This window comes from Haliotis asinina, chromosome 10, assembly GCF_037392515.1.
Source record: "Haliotis asinina isolate JCU_RB_2024 chromosome 10, JCU_Hal_asi_v2, whole genome shotgun sequence".
Taxonomy (NCBI): Eukaryota; Metazoa; Mollusca; class Gastropoda; order Lepetellida; family Haliotidae; genus Haliotis; species Haliotis asinina.
Window position 1 is genome coordinate 39,150,974 of NC_090289.1, and position 21,069 is coordinate 39,172,042.

At 41.6% G+C, this 21,069-nt stretch overlaps 1 protein-coding gene across 1 annotated transcript in view; it reads right to left on the reverse strand.

Annotated features, from left to right (window-relative positions):
• The window catches only part of LOC137298680 (uncharacterized), a 146,537-nt gene that overhangs the window by 89,121 nt on the left and 36,347 nt on the right, over positions 1-21,069 (reverse strand). The window contains exons 17-29 of the mRNA XM_067830962.1: positions 20,756-20,992; positions 19,194-19,301; positions 18,295-18,492; positions 17,665-17,871; positions 13,011-13,148; positions 11,371-11,691; positions 10,077-10,202; positions 9,375-9,516; positions 4,803-4,942; positions 4,132-4,349; positions 2,313-2,505; positions 1,535-1,717; positions 221-418 (exon numbers count right to left, since the gene is read on the reverse strand). Coding sequence (XP_067687063.1) covers positions 221-418; positions 1,535-1,717; positions 2,313-2,505; positions 4,132-4,349; positions 4,803-4,942; positions 9,375-9,516; positions 10,077-10,202; positions 11,371-11,691; positions 13,011-13,148; positions 17,665-17,871; positions 18,295-18,492; positions 19,194-19,301; positions 20,756-20,992 — 2,409 coding nt within the window. The remainder of the gene's footprint in view (positions 1-220; positions 419-1,534; positions 1,718-2,312; positions 2,506-4,131; positions 4,350-4,802; positions 4,943-9,374; positions 9,517-10,076; positions 10,203-11,370; positions 11,692-13,010; positions 13,149-17,664; positions 17,872-18,294; positions 18,493-19,193; positions 19,302-20,755; positions 20,993-21,069) is intronic.

The window sequence follows — 21,069 nt, forward strand, 5'->3', positions numbered from 1 at the left end:
ATATTAGGGTGGTGTATACAGCGAGATTTGGGCAGTGAATACTTCTAAATATGGTCAGTATGTTTCAGATACCATCCAGATCCCCATCCTAAGCACATGCAACCCAATCTCAGTTTGGACAAATTGATACCTATTCCATCCCAGATGGAGAAAAAAATCATAGTACATCAACAAACTGACACCAAAATAAGATGTACCATTCGTTAGCATGTAATCCTACCTGGCTGGGACACATGTTGACGGGCATTGGTAGCTTGCCCCGTGCAGAAGAAACCTCCCTCGCAGGGCCCAGTGGGGGCGCCACCAGCAGCGGTGGAACAGTAGTAACCTGGGTCACAGTCGTGGCAGTCATAGTTGTTGACAGCACCAGTCACATTACTATATGTGCCAGCTGGACATGGTTTCTCGACCCAAGATCCTAAAGAGTACAAGGTCACAGGTTTTATTTCACATGAAATATTAATATTGTAGAATGAGTCAAACGCCCTACAGCACTTCAAGGAATATAACTCCAGTTGTTTTCAGTGTAGTTTCCAGTTATGACTCTTGTTTTCAAACACTGCAAAGATGGAATGAGTGTGCATTTAAGACATTCTCAGTAACATTCCAGAAATATCAGCAAGAAACCGACTCACCATTTATCCGATTTCTGCGAATTAAACCAGATACTCTAGCACAACGAGGCAATGCATACAGAAAAAGGCTATTGCATACTGCCTCAACAAAGATATTTGTATGTATTAAAGAAGCTTTGAATTCTTTTGAAAAGAGGAAATGTCTTTAATCATATTTCCATTCCTGCTGCAAATTTGTATTCTTGCACGTGTATACATGCACACATGTGGGCACGCACACACTCACACACAAACACATACACACAAATGTGACATGCCACAAAATGACTCACATAATCTAATCAACTATTTATCAAGATTCCAAACCATTTCATAGCTAATCATAATAGTTATTCAGATTTCACAAAAATATACAACACTGTTGATATTTTTCATTTTCAGGACATTTCAATCTTTGGAAAACTGATGTAAAATTATGAAAATATATGCAGAAGTAGGTATTCATCACGATTACTGAAAGTAAAGAATGCTTTAATAGCTAGGCTACTTAACCAACCCATTAACCCCGACTTCCCATGGTCATAACATAAATGTCCTGCAGAAACATATGATGACTGTGGTGATTTGGAAGCTATGTCTCCAGAGTTTGTTGTTTAGCAATATTCAATCTCAGCATTATTCCATCTATACGGTGGAGGTTTGTAGATAACACAGCTTGGACCAGACAATCCAGTGATCAACCGCATGATCATTGATCTATGCAACTGGAATGCAATTACATGTATCAACCAAGTCAGTGAGTCAGACAACCAAATCCTGCTAATTGCCTCTTTTATCAAGCATGGGTTGCTGAAGACTAGCTCTAACCCGGATTTAAATGTATGAGGATCTCCAGAGAGTGTATACGTTTTCACCAAAATGTTACCACCATCACCAACCCCTATTATTTATCTGCTCACCCAGAACACAGAATCCTCCTGCCGGGCACACATCTCCTGTTACTCCATCAGTGGGTTCGGCTGTTGTTGCCCCTCCCACACATATATATCCTGGATTACAAGGAGCTCGGGGCTGTAGCAGACCTGGGGCGTCACAGTACCAGCCACGGTCACACTGTGTGCAATTATCCATATGGCCCAGACCTTGCAATTGAAACACACATAATTATGTAGACATACTCACACACAGTTTATTCTGCATAATAAACTTCCAGATAATAAATAACTTATCATCAGTTTTGTAAGAATTAATGGTAAAGAAAAGTAGTACATCATTAGATCATACAGAGCAGTTAATCCCCAGTTCTTCACAGTCGTTTGTTAATCATAATAAGGCAAGACCAATTTCATTTCTTGTTTTATGGATCCAAATTTTCAAAGGTGGCGAATCTAACTCCAGTCTTCAGCATCACGAGCAGACACTTTATCCATTAAACTAACCCACTGCCCCATCTAAAATAAGACTTTGTGCTGATGGTGTGATCCATCTCCAGTCCAGATGTTGTAATTGGTGCCAAAGGTAAAAGAGAGAAACTGTTTCTATGTTACTCAGGGCACTATGAAAGTGATCTCCGAGCTATGATTCAATGCAAGTCTATCTTAAGGTATGGGAATAGGGCACATGTACTAATTCCTTCTGGATGATAAACACATGCAACATGAAACCGAGAATTTCAACGTTAACCTTTCTGGGACAGCTAATCAATCCCAATGACTATGACACTTTAACAGAACACACCTGTCCGATTTCCGTAAGTACCCATGGGGCAGGGTTCGGGTTTGACAGCCCCTGCCTCGCAGTAGTATCCCCGGGGACACACCTCAGGGGTGCTGGTGGCCTGCTGACAGAAGTGGCCCACGGTGCATACCTTGCAGCTGGCCAGGTCAGGGGTGGCTGTCACATCTGTGAAGGTTCCTTCTGGACATGGTTCCTGGAGAATGTTTTTTTAAATGTTATTATTACAGGATATTTATATAGTGCACATATACATGCACCTAGTGCCTGCTCAAAGCGCTGGTATATGGTTCCCTCGATCAAAAGATGTCAGTCTCAACTTCACATCATATTATAAATCTCAGCTTCCTGGGGAGTATACAACTTTTGCTGACACTAGGCATGCCAAGTTTTGTTGTGGCATTCTCATCCTAACGAGGTACCCAATTCACAGCTGGATGGACTGGGACACATAGTCACAGTACTTTGTCCAAGTTTACTGCATGTTGCTATACGCAGAAGGAAGTGAGTGAGTGAGTGAGTTGGTTGTTACAATGCCTTTAGCAACATTCCATGAATATCATGGTTATGGAAATAGGCTTCACACATTGTGAGAAATAGAGCCTGGGCCTTTAGTGTGACATGTGAACTCATAAACCACCAGTGACGTCACTCTAATATTCTTAGGGGGACACTTTTTTGTCATTATATCCCTCAAATAGGACACAATCCTGCTTCCTCGTGCAGTTAATCTAAATAATGTCCCTCTGACCCCTGCATTATCTTAATAACGTCCCTCTGCTCCAAAACTCTGAATTATTATTAATTGTTTAGAAGATTGATGCAACTTTGTCTTGCCATCACCGACTGGTCTTAGTCTAATGGATGATATTATTGACAATTTCCAACAAGTAGTGCCGACACATGGTTTTCAACCCGAAACCTTTCGCTTACTGGCTTGGCCATTTTATCCAACAGACTATGAAGGATTGCTGTGAGGAATGAGATTGTTTCTCAGTATGAACCATGTGTTTCACACAAAACAGGTAGTGTGGGCAGCGCACATGCAGTGCATGGTTAGCAAATTGTTTCCATGGAAACTAGGAAAATGATAAATAAAAAAACCCCTGTAAATAGCAAAGGGCACCAGATTGGAGTCTGCCTCACATGTTTGCCAAGTTTTGCTGAAAGATATTAAGAAGTTTTCAAGTTCTTCTTTGGACACAAAAGTCACCAAGACTAAGCTTAAATCATTTGATGAATCACCAAAATCTGTAAATAGCAAAAGGCACCATTTTGGGGTCTATGACACATATCTGACAAGTTTTGCTGAAACATATTAAGAAGTTTTTGAATTGTGCTCTGGAAACGAAGCCCATCCTTCTCATTTGAAACTAAGTCTGAATTGTTTCCATGGAAACCGAGAAAATAATAAAACAGAAAAACCTGTACATAGCAAAAGGCACCACTTTAGGTTCTGATTGATATATCTACCAAGTTTTGCAGAAAAATAATACACTGTTTGTGAATCATGCTCTGGAAATGAAGCCCACCCCTCACATTAGACTAAGACCAACATGTTCCATGGAAAAACCAAATCAACAATCTGTAAATTGCAAAAGGATCAACCATAGGTTCGGTTTATTATATCTACCAATTTTGGTCCCATTTGGACAGTTCTAGATGAGTGAATGAGTGAGTAAATATGGCACAATGCTGCATTTAGCAATGTTCAAGCAATATCATAATGAGGGGAAATGGGCTTAAGTGGGGAATCAAACCTGGGCTTTTACCACTAAACTACCACACAAAACCTGTAAAGGAAGAAGAGGAAGCCACTCACCTGCTTGTCACCCTGACTTCCAATAAATGGTGGTGAAGCACCATATGGGTTAGGCAAGTTGGTCGGACAGTAGTATCCCTTTATACATTCTCCCGTTTCTACAGATGATCCTTCTTGGCAGTAGTGACCAGCTGTACATGGGGCACAGTCTGTGATGGCACCAGCTCCTACAGTTTTACGGATCGTACCAACAGGGCACTTCAGTTCTTCAACTGTTCCTGAAAATACAAATTACATAAATGTGGAGTGAGAGGGGTTTTACATCGCTTTATGCAAAGTGGATCTAAACACTGAGTGAGTGAGTGAGTGAGTGAGTGAGTGAGTGCGTGCGTGCGTGCGTGCGTGCGTGCGTGCGTGCGTACGTGCACTTTTATGTCACTTTATGCAATATTCCAGCAATGTCTTAATGAGGGACACCAGATGTCATGAAATGCTGAGTGAGGATCAAACTTTACATCTTGTCTTTACAATATGTGATCAATTCCGGACGGAAGTTGAATATATATTGGAAAATTGATGGCATTCTTACCCTTTCACAATTTCAGGACCGTCCATTATTTATATTGGATTCTTTCATGATTCTCTCTTTTATTGAAATACCAAAATGCTATTTCCATTGAAATGACAAAATAGAAATAAGATACAAAGGACACAGTGAGAATGTTACTTACCTTGTGGGCAGTATCTCCCAACTGAGCAGTCTGTGGCATCGGGTTCCCCAGACAGGCCGGCCAGGCAGTAGCGGCCAGCTGGGCATTTCTTGGTGTTGAGCATGGCATTCTTCGAGGTTGTGTCATCATCACAGTAGTGGCTGACAACATAGGGAAACTTTCCATTCCAGTAAAATAAACAACTACCAGGAGTTCCTGTACTTAAACCCATGCAAAATTTAACTCATGGGTTAAAATACAGGATTTCTTTTGTATTTAAGTTTGTGGGTTTAAATTTGGATTTAATTCTTGGGCATTCAGAGTGATGTTCCTTGCCAAATGCAAAGACCGTGATGCTCTAAATACTCCCTGTAGTGATAAGTTCTTGTTTTAGATGTCAGTCCGTCCTCTCATAACAGTGCATGTTTTGCATAAATTTATACAAACCTGTAGAGGTTATGAATTCTTTGAAGAAAGTCCTCCTTGGGGTACATATAAGCATTTTTATGTCCATTAAAAATCCCTACGACAGTTTAGCTATTTTTTATCATAAAATATTTACAAAACAAAAAACTCGGTTTTTTTTGTCTTGTGAGACCTCCCAGGGCCCCCTACAGCCAAGAGCAGGTAACTTTGGCCATCTACCTCGGACTTCACTTTTCATGCTGAACGTATCGGACAGAATGAGGGGAGGAGGGTGGCCGTATCCCAAGGAGGACTTTCTTCAAAGAATTCAAAACCTCTACTGGTTTGTATAATTCCTTTTCAGAAGAAGTCCTCCTTGGGGTACATATAAGCATTAAACAGACTCCCAAAGATAACCAATGGGGAGTGGTATTCTGTCTGACAGCACAGTCCATTCGATTGAAGTGCGAATCTACAACCACACGGAAATAGAAAAGTCACCGACCTGGTCACCTGACAAAGCTGAGGACCTGCTTGTCAAAACTTACATGCCCATTGGCTAGATTCTGGGAAATCCCAAATGACACAAACCCCGCCCACCCAAATCAAAGTTTGGAGACCTGGACCTATGGGACACTCGCCCAACTGAACCCTGTCCATACCGTGTCCATACCGTGTCTCCATCTTGAAAGACGGCACCTCTCAAGTTCAAACCCTGGATATTTAGAATGGGTCTGAACCCTCCGTTCTTTTTGGTCACCAGGAAATAAGTGGAGTAAAACCCCGTATTCTCCTGTTCTGATGCAACCATCTCTATGGCTGCCTTGTCCAGTAAAGACTGAATTTTGGCACGGAGGACTGCCACCTTTTCCGGCGACTTCGGCACCGGAGTGCAGTGAATCCCGGCAAAAGGAGGAGGCTGTCGCTTCCACTGTGGCATGTGGCCATCCCTGAGTGTGGACAGGACCCTGGGATTGGACGTGGCTCTCTCCCATTGCCGGAGTAATAACTGGAGGCGACCACCCACAGGAATTTCGAGTAGAAGGCAAAGTGTCCCGGCCGACGGCAGAGAGATTGCTGCTTGCAATGGGACAACTGAGGGCTCCGGAGGTACCTGAGTCGCAGGATAGCCTGGGCTGAGGACCGAAGACCGCGCACGAGAAGTGGAAGGTTGTTCAAGCAAAGGCTTAGAGTCCTTGAATTGACTATCAGCCTCCGCGGCCTCCCTAACTACCGTCAAAGCCCCTGGGAACAGGGTTGAGCCCAGCCGGAAAGGCAGACACAGCAGTGCCTGCTGTGTAGCCGAAGAATACCTGGTGACAGACAGCCATAACCTATGAAGGCCCATCACAGCACACATCATCTGACTAGCGCAAGAACGCATTGAGTTGCACGCAAAATGTGAATGCACCTCTGTAAGTTGCTGCTCTAACGTGGACGAGGAAATATACTTGTCCCCGCCCCCCTGTGCCACCAGCTGCCTCTGCAGGACAGAGAGGTAGGCTGAGTGCACCGCAACCTTAAGCTGCTGCACAGCGTTCCAATATTGCTACTCAAAGGAGCGGTAAACCGAACGCAACACCTTGTTCGATGAGGTAAAAGGCGGCTAGCGCGACCCTGATGTGCTGACGCCTGGCTGTGGACAGACGACCACCCAAGCGTGATGGAGGCGTGAAGACGAAACTCAGCGGGATCGGGGGCGTCCGAAGGGATGACGACCTGCGGCATTTCTTTACAACGACTTCGCTAATGAGCGAAGGTAATCTGAGCAGCTGGATCTCGGCTACCCTGCACGGAGTAAAAGCTTCACAGGAAGACGAAACTCTGTGGAATCGGGTGCATCCGATGGGATGACCACCAGCGTCAGTGCTACTCCGAGCCATTCGCGTACATGCCCCGGGGACGATCCAAGCGAAAAGCTCAGAATCAGCCTCCGTTGGTTCACCGAAGAAGGAGGGCATCGAGACCCCGTGGGATCAACTGCCGAAGCAGGGACCCCCGCTGCACTGAGCGGAACCGATTCAGGTGGCAAAACCTCTGCTCAAGAACCACCGGTTTGGTTGCCGGTAACCCTGACGCACAAGGAACCCGTCAACAAGGACAACAGACCCAGAAGAGCAGAGTTGTCCGAAATTGGCCTACCCCTGGCTCACCGAAAAACCAGGGTGCCGAAACCCCGTGGGATCGAAAGCCGAAGCAGGGACACCCGACGTAATGAGCGGAATCGAGGCAGGCAGCAAAGCCGGTGCTCGAGAACCACCACTTAGGTTGCCGGTGACCAATGGTACGAGACCCGATGGACCAGTGCCGGCAAGGGGAACTGCACCCGAGCTTGTGCTCGGTGCAAAACCCCTACGGCCAGCAGTGAAAACGACACCAGAGCCGTAGCTTGGATCTGACATTCCCACAGGGACAGCACCCATGCCTGAGCCTAGACTCAAGGCTTGGGTGCACCCTGTTCTCTGTCAAACAATCCCGGACCGCCAAGATCAGAGGAACAAATGCCAAGCTCCTGCTTATGGAGATCGGACATCGAATCCATGATCAGGAACCAGACCGACGACATTTGCTGCTGCAAATGCTGGTGCGAGGTGGGGGGTATTGAGAAAAAGAGGAAAGAGGGAAAGAAGAGGGTATATCCCCCGACATAGCCCGCTTGTCCCATGGAGTACGTCACGCAGAGGCGAAACTGTAAAAATCAGAACCAAACTAATGGTAACTGATGTACAGAAACATACGCAATAGAACACACAATATGCAAAATATAAACGCAAGGCGATAATAAATTGCCAAAATACATTTAACCCAGCTAAACAACAAAGTATAAGCAGATAAATGCAATAACAAGTGACGTGTGCACACACAAGTGCGTAATGCTATGAAAAAGACTAAAAGTCTTAAAACCAACCTACCCATTTTGACTGAAACAAGAACAAATGGGCTAAGACATATTAGCATGTAAAACATACTAATAAGGAACACGCAGGAATAAGTGAGACGCAAGCGAAACACTTCCCGCACTAAAAAGAAGGAACATGACAGCCACATGACAAGAAGATGGGACCTGATCGGCAGAGTTACAACAATTTATGAATGAAAATTTCAGCCAAGAAATTCCAACTAACGCCCATGCAAAAGAAAAGGAACCATACATACAGTAGCTGACTCTTTCTCACTCATAATTCCGTAGGTAGAGCACAAAAACTGTCTAAATGGACCACGCACATCTTTCTATTCGAACGACAGCATGAAAAGTGAGGTGCGAGGTAGATGGCCAGAGTTACCTGCTCTTGGCTGTAGGGGGCCCTGGGAGGCCCTGTAAGGGTGGTCTCACAAGACAAAAAAATTGAGTTTTTTGTTTTGTAAATATTTTATGATCAAAAATAGTTACAACTGTCATAGGGATTTCTAATGGACATAAAAATGCTTATATGTACCCCAAGGAAGAATAGACTGTTAACTTTATCATTTATGTTCACATTTATTCACCAGAGTAATTTTCATAATTTTCAATTTTAATTTATAGACCAGTTTCCTGATTTTCATTCTTAATTTTCATTCTTTTCTTTTCATTTTTTTTAAAATAAGATACTGTGCATTTTCAAATTTAAGCCCTGGGCTTACATATGACTAAAATATTTCTTTACTGGAACAATGATTTTCTTCATTTAAGCCCAAGGCTTTAAACCTGAAACGGTCCAAAGCTTAAATATAGGGTATTCCTGATAACCTTAAAAAAACCCAGTGATCTAGTAATGTTCAATAATATTTTTAGAATGTGTCTAGGTGTATAAGGGTCTGACTGCATTTGAGCTTGGGTATAGTACACCATTCCTATTTTGTTCAAGGAAAAATGAACCAGCCAGGTAAAACATTTCTTGATGTAACCTGATATTAGACCACACTAGTGGTAAGTAGCACTCACTGCAGTCTACATTTCATACAGGTGGGATTCTTTGAGTGGTTATCACACTTACCTGTAAGGCAAAAACAATAAAACTTGGGTATTGTGCTTGCAAACATATGATCATTGCTTGGGTGAATCAAGGATTCACACCATGATAAGCAAATCCTTACACATCAAAGGGACATAACACTGAACAGCAAATTATCAAACTAAACATGTTATGCTACCATGACTTTGAAATACAAGTTAGAAGCATAAAAAAACCCTAATTTTAAACTGACCCTATCTCACAGATTTCACATTCAGATTGCCCAGGTTTTGAGAACTTTCCCTTTCCACAAGGAGTTGGCGTGACAGTTTCCTCTCCACAGTAAGATCCCCCAGGGCATTCGATACAGTCGTTTTCCCTTTTGGCTGGGTCACCTGAAACAGTTCAAAAACCATGTTACAGTAGTTCAGTCAAATGCATGCATGTAAGTATGACGTAGAAGGAACTCCATGAGTGTAAGTTTAGCGGTTTGCATGTTTGGTGACTAAATGTTCCTCGCTTTGCCTTCAACATATTACTTTCAGTTTCTTTTGACCTTCTTCAAGAACCTTCAATATCCTTTTATTCCATGTACCGTGCCTTGTGTGTGGCTTTAACAAACATGTTTGTTGACTAAATTTTGACCTTTCAGAATCTTTGGTATCTTTGAATTCTATACACTGTGATGTGTATGAAATGTGAGTGAGTGAGCGAACACGATCAACAAATGGTACATCAAATTTCCTGTAGGTAAGAAAACCTTTGAGTCAACTTCATGTCAAGGAATTGAGTGAGTTTAGTTTTATGCCACTTTTAGCAATATACCAGCAATATCACTGCTGAGGGACACCAGAAATGGGTTTCACACATTGCATCCATGTTAGGAATGAAACCCAGGTCTTCTGCATGATGAGCAAACCCAATACAATGAAAAAGAAACCATGTACATCATTACCTCCTGTAACCAAATTATCTGTCGTTATGTTATTATCTGCTGCTGAAACCTTGGTCACTCCCCAGCCCATGTAGGTTCCTTTTGGACATTTCTCTGGCACCGTCACTGCAAACTCACAGTAATGACCTGAAACAAGAACAACAAATGTAGGCTGGACACACTTCAAAAACATTTTCATGAAAACAAATCAAACGGAAAAATGGCAAAAACCTGCCGTGATAGCTGATTCTGTGAACAGTCCTACTCAGGGTACTTAAAAGCATTTTTATAAGTACCCTAAGGGGGATCTCTTCTATAAAAGAATCCACAATCTCACAGGCATCTGTACTGTCTTTTAATGTCAGCCAGGATTGAAAATATTGTGAATTGTATATACCAGGTACATAGTTTCAATCTTTTAGGTTATTTTTTATCAAAGGATAGCTATGCTGAAATAGAGAATTCAACATTGTTTGTAATAAAATAAATAGCAGTATGTATGTCTCACTGGCAACATAATGTTCCATTTAAGTGAGTCAGTGAGTGAGTTGAGTTAGCAATATTCCAGCTATATGGTGACGGTCTGTAAATAATCGAGTCTGGATCAGACAATCCAGTGATCAACAACATGAGCACTGACCAGTGACATGTGTCAACCAAGTCAGTGAGTCTGACCATCCGATCCCGTTAGTCGCTTCTTATGACAATAGTAGTCACCTTTTATAGCAAGCATGGGTTGCTGAAGGCCTATTCTACCCCAGACCTTCATGGGTCGCTCCCATTTGACATGAGAATAGGATAACGATATCCCGACAATTAAACTAACAACTATTTACCAAATATTTTATTTATCATTTGAAGGTTATGTAGTGAACCTAGCATATAAAGGGTTATATCTATGTACCTCAAAAGAAAATTCTGCTACTTAAAAAACAAAAATGATCAGTCACATTTCTCAGCTCACAATCACTCACAATACGAAATTGAGTGAGCGTATAGTTTTATGATGCTCATAGAAATATTCCAGATACGGGCTTCACAAAAAGTACATATGTGGGGAATCAAACCCAATTCTTGAGTGTGACAAAAGAACGCTTCAACCATTAGGCTACCCCAATGCCCCCACAATATGAAAGACTGGTCAACAATACAGAAACAGTGGGTGAGTGATCAATCCAGTGATCAACATCATGAGCATCAGTCCACACAACCAGGATACAATGACATGTGAATACCAAGTCAGCGAGCCTGACCACCAATGTTTGACATCCCAATCCTATGACATCTAATGATGTCTTGAAGAAGTAACCCTAACCTTGAGTACACTGTCTGCAATCAGCCTTCTCATCCATGCCCTCCTTTTCATTGTACGTTCCATTTTCACAGCCAAAGTCAAAGGGGTAGGCGGTGCCCTCGGGGCAATAGTAGCCGGGAGGACAGATGCCAGTAGTTGTCGACTCCCCTCCAGAGCAGTAGAAGGATGCTGTGCACTTTGTACACTCAGAAGCATCTGTCAGGTCAGCCCTGTTGCTGAACGTCCCCTCGGGACACGGGTAGCGGTCTGGCGCTGGGGTCTGGCTTGGACAGTAGTAACCTGGCTTACATGGCTTGGGTGCGTTTGTGCCAGCACTCTCACCTGAAATGGGATTGACATTTAAACTTATGATTGTACAAAAAAGCACAAATCAAATGTGTATGTAACAAAGAAACAAAATCACTTCCCAAAGCTTTGGTAATACACATTATCTTAAATCTGGAAGCCAATTCAAGACATCTTTGACAGGCATGTTTAGAAGTTGGTGAATCAGATAAGGACAAACTTTATGGATGAGCAACTTTGAGGTACTTTGAGCAACTTCTTTAATCAGGTGAAGCAACATTTCGATACAGCTTCTTGTGTCGTTGTCAAGCAAGTTGTATTGAAACGTCGCTTCACCTGATTAAAGAAGTTGCTCATCCATAATGTTTGTCCTTATTCAATTTAAGACAGGGAACTAATATTAATACTTGCACAGGGATTAAGTTCCTAAAGCATCCTGTAGATCCTGAGGCAACTCTGTTAACTAACCACAACTAACGCTGACCTAATGTTTAATAACATTGTCAGCTCTAAACTCCATGGCAAGGTAAGATGATCAGAAGCTGGTAAGGTTTCAGTAGCTTTAGAAGCTCAAACACTCTAACCATACCTGGCAAGTTAACGAGTGAGAATGGTTTTATGCTCCTCACAACAATATTCCACATCAGGCAGACGACTTCACACTTTGTACCAAAAGCCTATGTAATGAGTGAGTATGGCATACATTGCTTATTAAAACATCCGAGCAATATCATAGCAGACACTGAAGTGGACTTTACACATTGTTCCCATTGGCAAAGGTAAGACAATGGATGAGAACAACCTGTCTTATAAACCCCTTAGCTTACCCATACAGACCTGAAAGCTATACGATGTCATTGTATTGTAGTTTATAACTGCATAAAGGTGAGTGTCCTAAAATGAGGTTGAGTGAGAAGTTGGTAATGAAAACGCAGTTGTGATTAGAAAATGGATAATGAAAAGCCTTCAGCACCTGGCACAATAAAACTAAGCCAAGAATGGTAGTAACACGTGTGAAAAAGCAAGTCAGGAAAATGACAGAAAGGGTGATAGTATGTACTCCTGAATTTGTGAGGCTGCAACAAAATGTAATTCGGAAGGGGCATATGAAATACAGAAATCAGCGTAAAAGCATTGTAAGCATGGCTGCCAGAATTGTATGATCCCTAGGGAGTTGCGACTGATAATATGATGTACTGATGAAAACATGCATGTAGATGGGTGCAGATGAAAATGGTAATCTCACATATGAGGACCCCAGTAATTAAGGTTTAGCTCCAAATATCAGAGCTTTGGCACTTCATTTTGCTTATACATGAAAAGTGTTAACCTCAGAAAACAATCCAAACACTCACCATTTCCCCAGTCACAGTATTTCCCTGCAGGACAGGCATCACATTCATCTGCTGAGCTGAGGTTAGTGCGTCCAGTAAAGGTTCCTGGCAGACATGGGTACTGTTTGGGTGATACGGTGCCAGCAGGGCAGTAGTGACCTGTAATATAATACTTCATTGTTTAACACTAGCTATACAAGTTGACAAACATGAGTACTGGTTGGGTGATATGGTGCTAGCAGAGGAGTAGTGACCCGTAATATAACACTTTATTGTATAACAATAGCTATATCGCTTGACAAACATGAGTACAGCTTGAGTGATACGGTGCCAGCAAGGCAGTTCTGATCTGTGATGTAACACAACACTGTACAACATTAGCTATGCAACTTGACAAACATGAGTACTTCTTGGGTGATACAGTGCTAGCAAGGCAGTTCTGAACTGTGATGTACAGTGTTCCCAGAAATTATTGAGAAAATCTTTGTTTTTTTCCTAATGATGCTAAGATTGGAAAAAGGGCTTTCACTATGCACTAAGCATACTAAATAAGGGAGACAACTCTTGAAGGCTTAGAAGGCAGCTCATTACGTCAAGAGTTATCTCCCTTGTCTGAGCAGACGGCTTCCTGTGTTGACATGGCAGAATTTACAGCAAGAGAGAAAAGAAAGCTCATTCTAGATGATTTTGAAAGGGGTGAGGCTGATGCTAAAGTGTTAGCTTGTAGACATGGTATTCCTCTGTCTACAGTATACAGAACTTTGAAGAATATTCAAACAGGAACCGGGATAGAGCACAAAGCAGGGGCAGGTCGGCCTAGGAAATTCAGTGTTGTGGATCGCCGAAGACTTGGGCAGATTGTGAGTAGTGGCAAATTGAAAAGTGTTGAGAACATCAGAAATGAAATGATTAGCAGAGGAAGTCCTCAGGTATGCAATGAAACAGTTAGGCAGGAATTACAGAGACTTAATTGGGTGAAAAAACGTGGAATTCGCTTGCCGTTGATGAAAGATGCACAAAAGGAAAAACGTTTAAACTGGTGTCGGGGTCATGAAAATCAAGATTGGGATAATGTTTTCTTTTCGGATGAAAGTTCTGTTTGGCTTTTCCCTAATTGTGTGAAAATTTGGACCAAAGATACTGTCAAACCTATCTACCAGCGACCAAAACATAGCCCGACGTTTCACATGTGGGGTGGCATATCGGCTCGCGGAGTGACGCCATTGTGTGTTTTCACGGGAAACTTGACAAAAGAAAGATATTTGAATGTCATTTAGAAGTGAAAATACATAAGAATGAAGATTTTTATGGATATCAACTTCTTTATGAGAGAACACAACGTTTCGGAGTTAATGCTTACTCCTTCATCAGGTGATTGAGAAAGGGATACAGAGGTGTATTTATATGTACAGGTAAAACAATAACAAAGTAACAAGTGGAATGAGTTAACGAAAGCTAGTATAAACAAGCACTGATAGGAAGCCGATAGTTAAGATAACAATGATGGAAGCCAATGGTAATGCATTACAGTTGATTGGATATGTTTACATAACATGATTGGGGATAAGGATGGAAGCCAATGGTGATACATTACGCATGATAGGATGATGTACATAACACACGATAGGGGGTGAGCATGTTACATGAGGGTTGGTGATGTACAAACACAAGTATGTACTCGGGTAGATAGGCTATACATGAATTACAAGACCTACCTAAAAGCCAACGGTAAAGGACCCAGCTGTGAACACCCTAACCCGAGAGGATGCATCTACCAGATCCCTTGCAACTGTGGCGACCTATACATTGGAGAAACGCTGAGACCAATCAACACCAGAATGAAGGAACATCAGACCTCAGTCAGGAAACTCGACCAGAAATCGGCCATCTCTGAACACATTCTCAAGAACCCTGAACACTCAATTCGATGGGAGGACACTAGGATACTATCTACCAACAACAACAACTGGCGCCAAAGGAAACTGCAAGAGGCCATCGAGATCCGGAGACAGAAACCAGCCATCAACCGCGACCAAGGAGTGTACCTACCAAGTGCCTGGGACTTATTGATAAATTAATCTCATCTACCTGTGTACATTCTATCTATGTAATTCATGTATAGCCTATCTACCCGAGTACATACTTGTGTTTGTACATCACCAACCCTCATGTAACATGCTCACCCCCTATCGTGTGTTATGTACATCATCCTATCATGCGTAATGTATCACCATTGGCTTCCATCCTTATCCCCAATCATGTTATGTAAACATATCCAATCAACTGTAATGCATTACCATTGGCTTCCATCATTGTTATCTTAACTATCGGCTTCCTATCAGTGCTTGTTTATACTAGCTTTCGTTAACTCATTCCACTTGTTACTTTGTTATTGTTTTACCTGTACATATAAATACACCTCTGTATCCCTTTCTCAATCACCTGATGAAGGAGTAAGCATTAACTCCGAAACGTTGTGTTCTCTCATAAAGAAGTTGATATCCATAAAAATCTTCATTCTTATAAAAGAAAGATACGTTGACATTCTAAATGGTCACCTTCTTCCGACAGCACAAACATTGTATGAAGATGATTGGATTTTCCAGCATGATTATGACCCAAAAGACACTGCGCGCTACACAAAACAGTGGTTGTCAGGCGAAAATGTTCAAGTTTTAGACTGGCCCAGTTACAGCCCAGACCTAAACCCAACTAAGAGTGTGAGGGGAGACATGAAGGACAGAATAAACCAAAAGGGACTGAGAAATATTGAAGATATGAAGGCCGAGGTGGTCCAATGTTGGGATACCCTGTCACACGATTACCTACAAACTTTGATGGGTAGTGTGCCTAGCCGTATTCAGGCATGCATTGCTGAGCGAGGAGGTCTAACAAAGTACTAAAACAAGACTGAGACTGTAAAAGGATGATGTTTTAACATGTTTCTGTAAGTAAAACGCCAGAAGTTAATAAACGTAATGAGTTACATGACGCAACATGATTCTCAATAATTTCTGGGAATACTATAACACAACACTGTACAACATTAGCTATACAATCAAACTGACATGGGTACTGGTTAGTGCCAATGAAGCATTACTGATATAGCACAGAAGGTACCATTATTTTTACAGATCTCAGAACAATCATGTATGTAACATCTCTTTGCTAAAATGAATTCTTTCTTTATTTTACAGACTACATTAACATACTATGACAATAGTTACCCCCATAATAGACTGCAATATTCTGTGTTAATATCATACTCTTAAAGGTCACATGCAACGTAAAACACAACTTTGCAGATTCTGGTAACTTTCGGTGTGCACTTACCGAAACAAATCATAAAAAATGCCAATTCAACCTATAAAGTTGAAAAAAACGCGATGAAAAAAAAAGCCCGCAAAATCGGAGTTCAAACGTTTCACTAAATTCCCCCCAGCGCTGGGGGGAAAACTGGTTTCAACAGCTGCGCTGTGCTGCGTCCATAACGCATGCGCAGTGAATAGGCTCGCGGAGCTTGAAACAACATGCATGCCCAGCGTCTGAGGGCTATAATCTACTTATAGACGTAACAATAATCTACTTGTTACGTAAAAACAACTTGTTGATTGTGGTAAGCAGTCTTTGTCACAGAGAAAGCTCAGTGTCTGGTTTATTCACACCTGCCTGTCTGCTAAAGACAACATGCAATACACAGTTTCAATCACTGACCACGTGCAATTTAAACTTAACACCTATCAGACTATACGACATAAAGAAAACATGTTGATTTATGACTCGTGCACCCGAGTCCCGTGTTTGCCACATTATGTACTTAGGCACGTGTGATACACATGACATGTTTTTATGTCTGTGGGTTGTAAACATACATTCATTTTTTTCGGATGACTGTATCTGACGGAAACTGGTGCAAACTCTTGTCAGTTTAAGTCCTGCTTTGTACTTGGACGAATGACAGATTCCAGCCACCCAGTAGTTTACCATCTATACAGACATGATTTTTGATTGGATCGAACGCAAATTCAGAGAACAGATATTTTCCAAACCCAACATCTCTATATACATTCTTCATGGATAACGACTTCTTTTAGTGTATATAATTTTGTTTGACAACAGCATATGAATCCATACTGAAACGACGCATCAAGTACACAAAAAGAAGTTGTTATCCATAAAGAATCTTACTTTCTTGTGACTGGCTATACTTCTAAAATGCCCATCAAACAGATCATCTTTCTGTACACACAATGAACCCTCGGCACATCAGCAAATGAACCAGCCAATCGGAAGCCGTCATTACACTTGAGTGCATATCCACCCGCTATGACTGGGTTCGGTCTCCCAAGGGCTTCATTTCGGGGGAAGTAAGCCCAAGTACAAAATATTGCACTTTTGAATCGCGATTGTACGCTTATAATTGTGTTTATTTGTTTTTTTAAAAGCAGCAATGTATATTATATGTCATGAATATGTGATAAATGTGTTTTAATTCTGTTTCATTTTTTGGTTGCATGTGACCTTTAAGCTACTATTACTGTAAATATTCATATTTTTAAGGTTTTTGTAAGTTACCATATTAAAACATTCATCAGTTGTGTGCTGCTGGTAAACCACCATCCAAACAGTGTGGCATCAAGTAGAAACATTACACTGTTTGTGTCAAGGATCTTACCTTCACTACAAGGCAGAGTCGATGCTGTTTGGTTGATGAGTGGGCAAGCGAACCCAGCTAAACACTGGAGGCAGTTGATGGGATGTCCTGTCCTTGGATCTGGGTTGTAGGTCCCAGGCTCACAGGGGATAGGGTTCACCATGGGCTCTGACTCAGATCCAAATGGACAGTAGAATCCAGCTGGACAAGACTCACACTCAGTAGCATCTGAGGAAATGTTAATTAGCCTTATTAAAACTCGGGCAATATGAGTATTCTGCAAAAACTTGGTATATTAAGACAGTAGTGTTCCAAATGTATCACACTGTATATAAAATGCCATAATAAACTGGCAATCCAATGATCAACATCATGAGCATTGAATTACGCAACAGGGACATGATGACATGCATTATCCTGTTAATTGCCTCTTACAACAAGCACAGGTTTCTGAAGGTCAATTCTAATCTAGTTCAGTGATTTGGGGTTCAGAAACATTCAAGCAATATCACCCTGGGAGATCCCAGAAATGTAGTTCCCACACTAAATCCATGTTTGGAGTTTGTCTTTTGTGTGAATAGGTAACACTGAAAATATCAGACTTTCCTCCCAACATGTGACGTTAACAGATCGTAACAGATACTGGCTTACTCAAGAGACTGTCTGATGGACCATATGTTCCAATGGGGCAAGCGTTCTGGAAGCCAGAGGCCTGGCCACCAACACAGAAGAAACCAGCAGGACAGTTCTGCCCTTGGTTAACAGTCCCAGCAGGGCAGAACTTGCGTGGAGGACAGGGGACACAGGCAGTTGAGTCAGTAGCGTTTGTCTGGTTGTTGAAGGTGCCGCCTGAAACAGAACATTTGTTTGGTAGGATTTGTTACAAGAACAGTTGGTTGTAGGCAGAGATACATGCAGGTGGAGACAAAACAACTGGTTGTATAGACATAAACTGTTGTTGTAACAAGATTGGTTGAGGACATGAAAATACTTCGTGATGAAAAGAATGTTAGTGAGTATATGCTGTTTCATGCTGCATTCAGCAACACTGCAGCTATTCAAATCTTGGCTGATTGTGTGAACAGAAAACCATTATTTGACCAAGGTTGGGAATGGAACCCAGGTCTTCAGCTTGATGGGTGCTTTAACCATTAGGATAATGAACTGCTGTTGTTTGGACAAAAGGTGTGTTTGATATAGGATAGTTGTGTACACAGAAGGACAGTCAGTGGGGCCAGAGGAATTGGTTCTGACATACTTGTGGAGGGGCATTTGGTTGTCAAGACAGGAAGTGTGGCAGTGGGTACATCGACTGTTGCATGAACACTGCAAACACTGCAGGACTGTATGAACATTTGTGTATTTTCATGGGTATTGTTTTAATCTACATTTCAATACAAATAAGAGGCATATATGAAATGACAAACATAAATAAAAAAAATATGAAAGCTTTCTCCAATATGTATATCATTTTCAGCATGGCCTGACAGTGAGGTCTTCAGAGGACACAAACTATTCAAGAAATCAGCAGGTTGAAGCTGACTGGTTACCTGGACATGGGTACTGCGTCCTCATGATGGTGCCTTGCAGACAGTAATGGCCTTCAGGACATGGGTACAGTGAGTAGTCCACTACACCTGGGCCCTCACAGTAGTAGCCTGTAGGGAGAAGAGTCATGAGACGTCTAAACAACATATAACCGCCATCCCCCCTCCACCTCCATTATTAGCTTCTGCAGTGAAGCATGTAACTGTAAGAATGACTCTTATTTTTTAAAGGCAATACTTTTATGGATGTCAATTTCTTTATTATGATGGACTTAAGATTTCGGGTATATTTCTCATGAAGGTGTAAGAATATACTCCAAAACGTCATGTCCATCACAGCAAAAACCTCGCCATCCATAAACTTCTTGCATTTCTGTGCATCACTTCTAAATGCTGTTCAAAAATTCTTGTATACTGAACAAAACAAGTTAGGGATATTGGTATTTTTATGACTGATATTTTGTCAGTGTGTCAATGAATAAAATCATCATTATTCAGAATTTACTAATATCCATAACTATAGTCAAGTCTCGTTAATCTGACCTCTGTTTATCCAACAATTGGCTTTATCCGATGCTTTTACTGGTAACAATTTTAATAAATGTAACTTAATCTCGTTTATTTTGTCTGACATCCTTGTTAATCTGCCATTTTGCTGTGCAACGGATGATTTCGGATTAACGAGACTTTTTGTCCAGTATATATTGCATACAGTGATGTTTCATTGTTGATTTGAGTACTGTTATCAAGTGAAATATTCATCTATTTAAACAAGAAACTGCCATCTAAAAATGCTACATGCTTAATTATGTACGGAGTTCTAGAATGCAGGTTACACATTAGTGTCTATACTAGCTAGAACTGTTTTTGCAAAAAAGGTCAAGAAGCTGGAATCAATAACTTGTCTTAAGCAACCATCTATTGCAAAGAATGACAGAAATTTAAAAAAGGACATATTTCAAAGGTTGTAATCAAGACAATGTGATCCTTGTCCTCAAGAAATTTCATCAAATTGCTTTCTTGTATGATTACACGATGCCATTTAGAAAGTGGTCAAATGCAACATGTCATATTTGGGATTTCTCTTTCTTAGTAAAGTACAGATTTCAGTTGTCCGACGTTCATTTTTGTGGAAGTCGCAGTGGCTGAGTGGGCTAGGCAGCTGACTTTGTGTGCTGGTGATTAGGTGCCTGATTCTGAGGGTGCGGGTTCGAATCCCAGGTGGGACTCAACCAAAAAAGTACTAGAATCTGTACTTCACTAAGAAAAAGAAATCCCAAATATGACATATGTTCTGTTTTCTTGTAGTTTTAAAAATATCACAAAATTATGTCTCTTTAGATTTAATTGTTAAGAACATAATTTAAAAATTGAGTAAGTAAAGTTTTAAAGCTGCTTTTAACAATATTCCAGCAATATCATGAAGAGGGACAGCAGGAATTAATAATTAATTATTGCACCAAAGTGGTGAACTGAACCTGGGTCTTTGGAAACTACCCCACCTGCCTATTACTGGAAAAGCAGAAAAGTAATTGTTTAATGTGTGTGCCACATAAAGGTATCACCTGATGGACATGGGACACATGCTTCCAGACTGATGGACCCGTTCAAGGGGTTCCACGTTCCGGCTGGACACGGGAAGAAATCCTTGCCATCACAGTAGCCTCCCTTGGAGCACGAGGCATCTCCGGGACGGGGGCTGGTTGAGGATACAGGGCAGGTGAAGCCAGCGTCACAATTTGTGCATGATATAGACCCTGGGTTGGAGTAGGTTCCCGGTGGACACTCAGTTCTTCGAGACACTAAATAAACAGAGGTGAATGAGTGAGTGAATTTTGACACAGCTTTGACAATGTTTTGGTCTTATGGTGTGACTGTG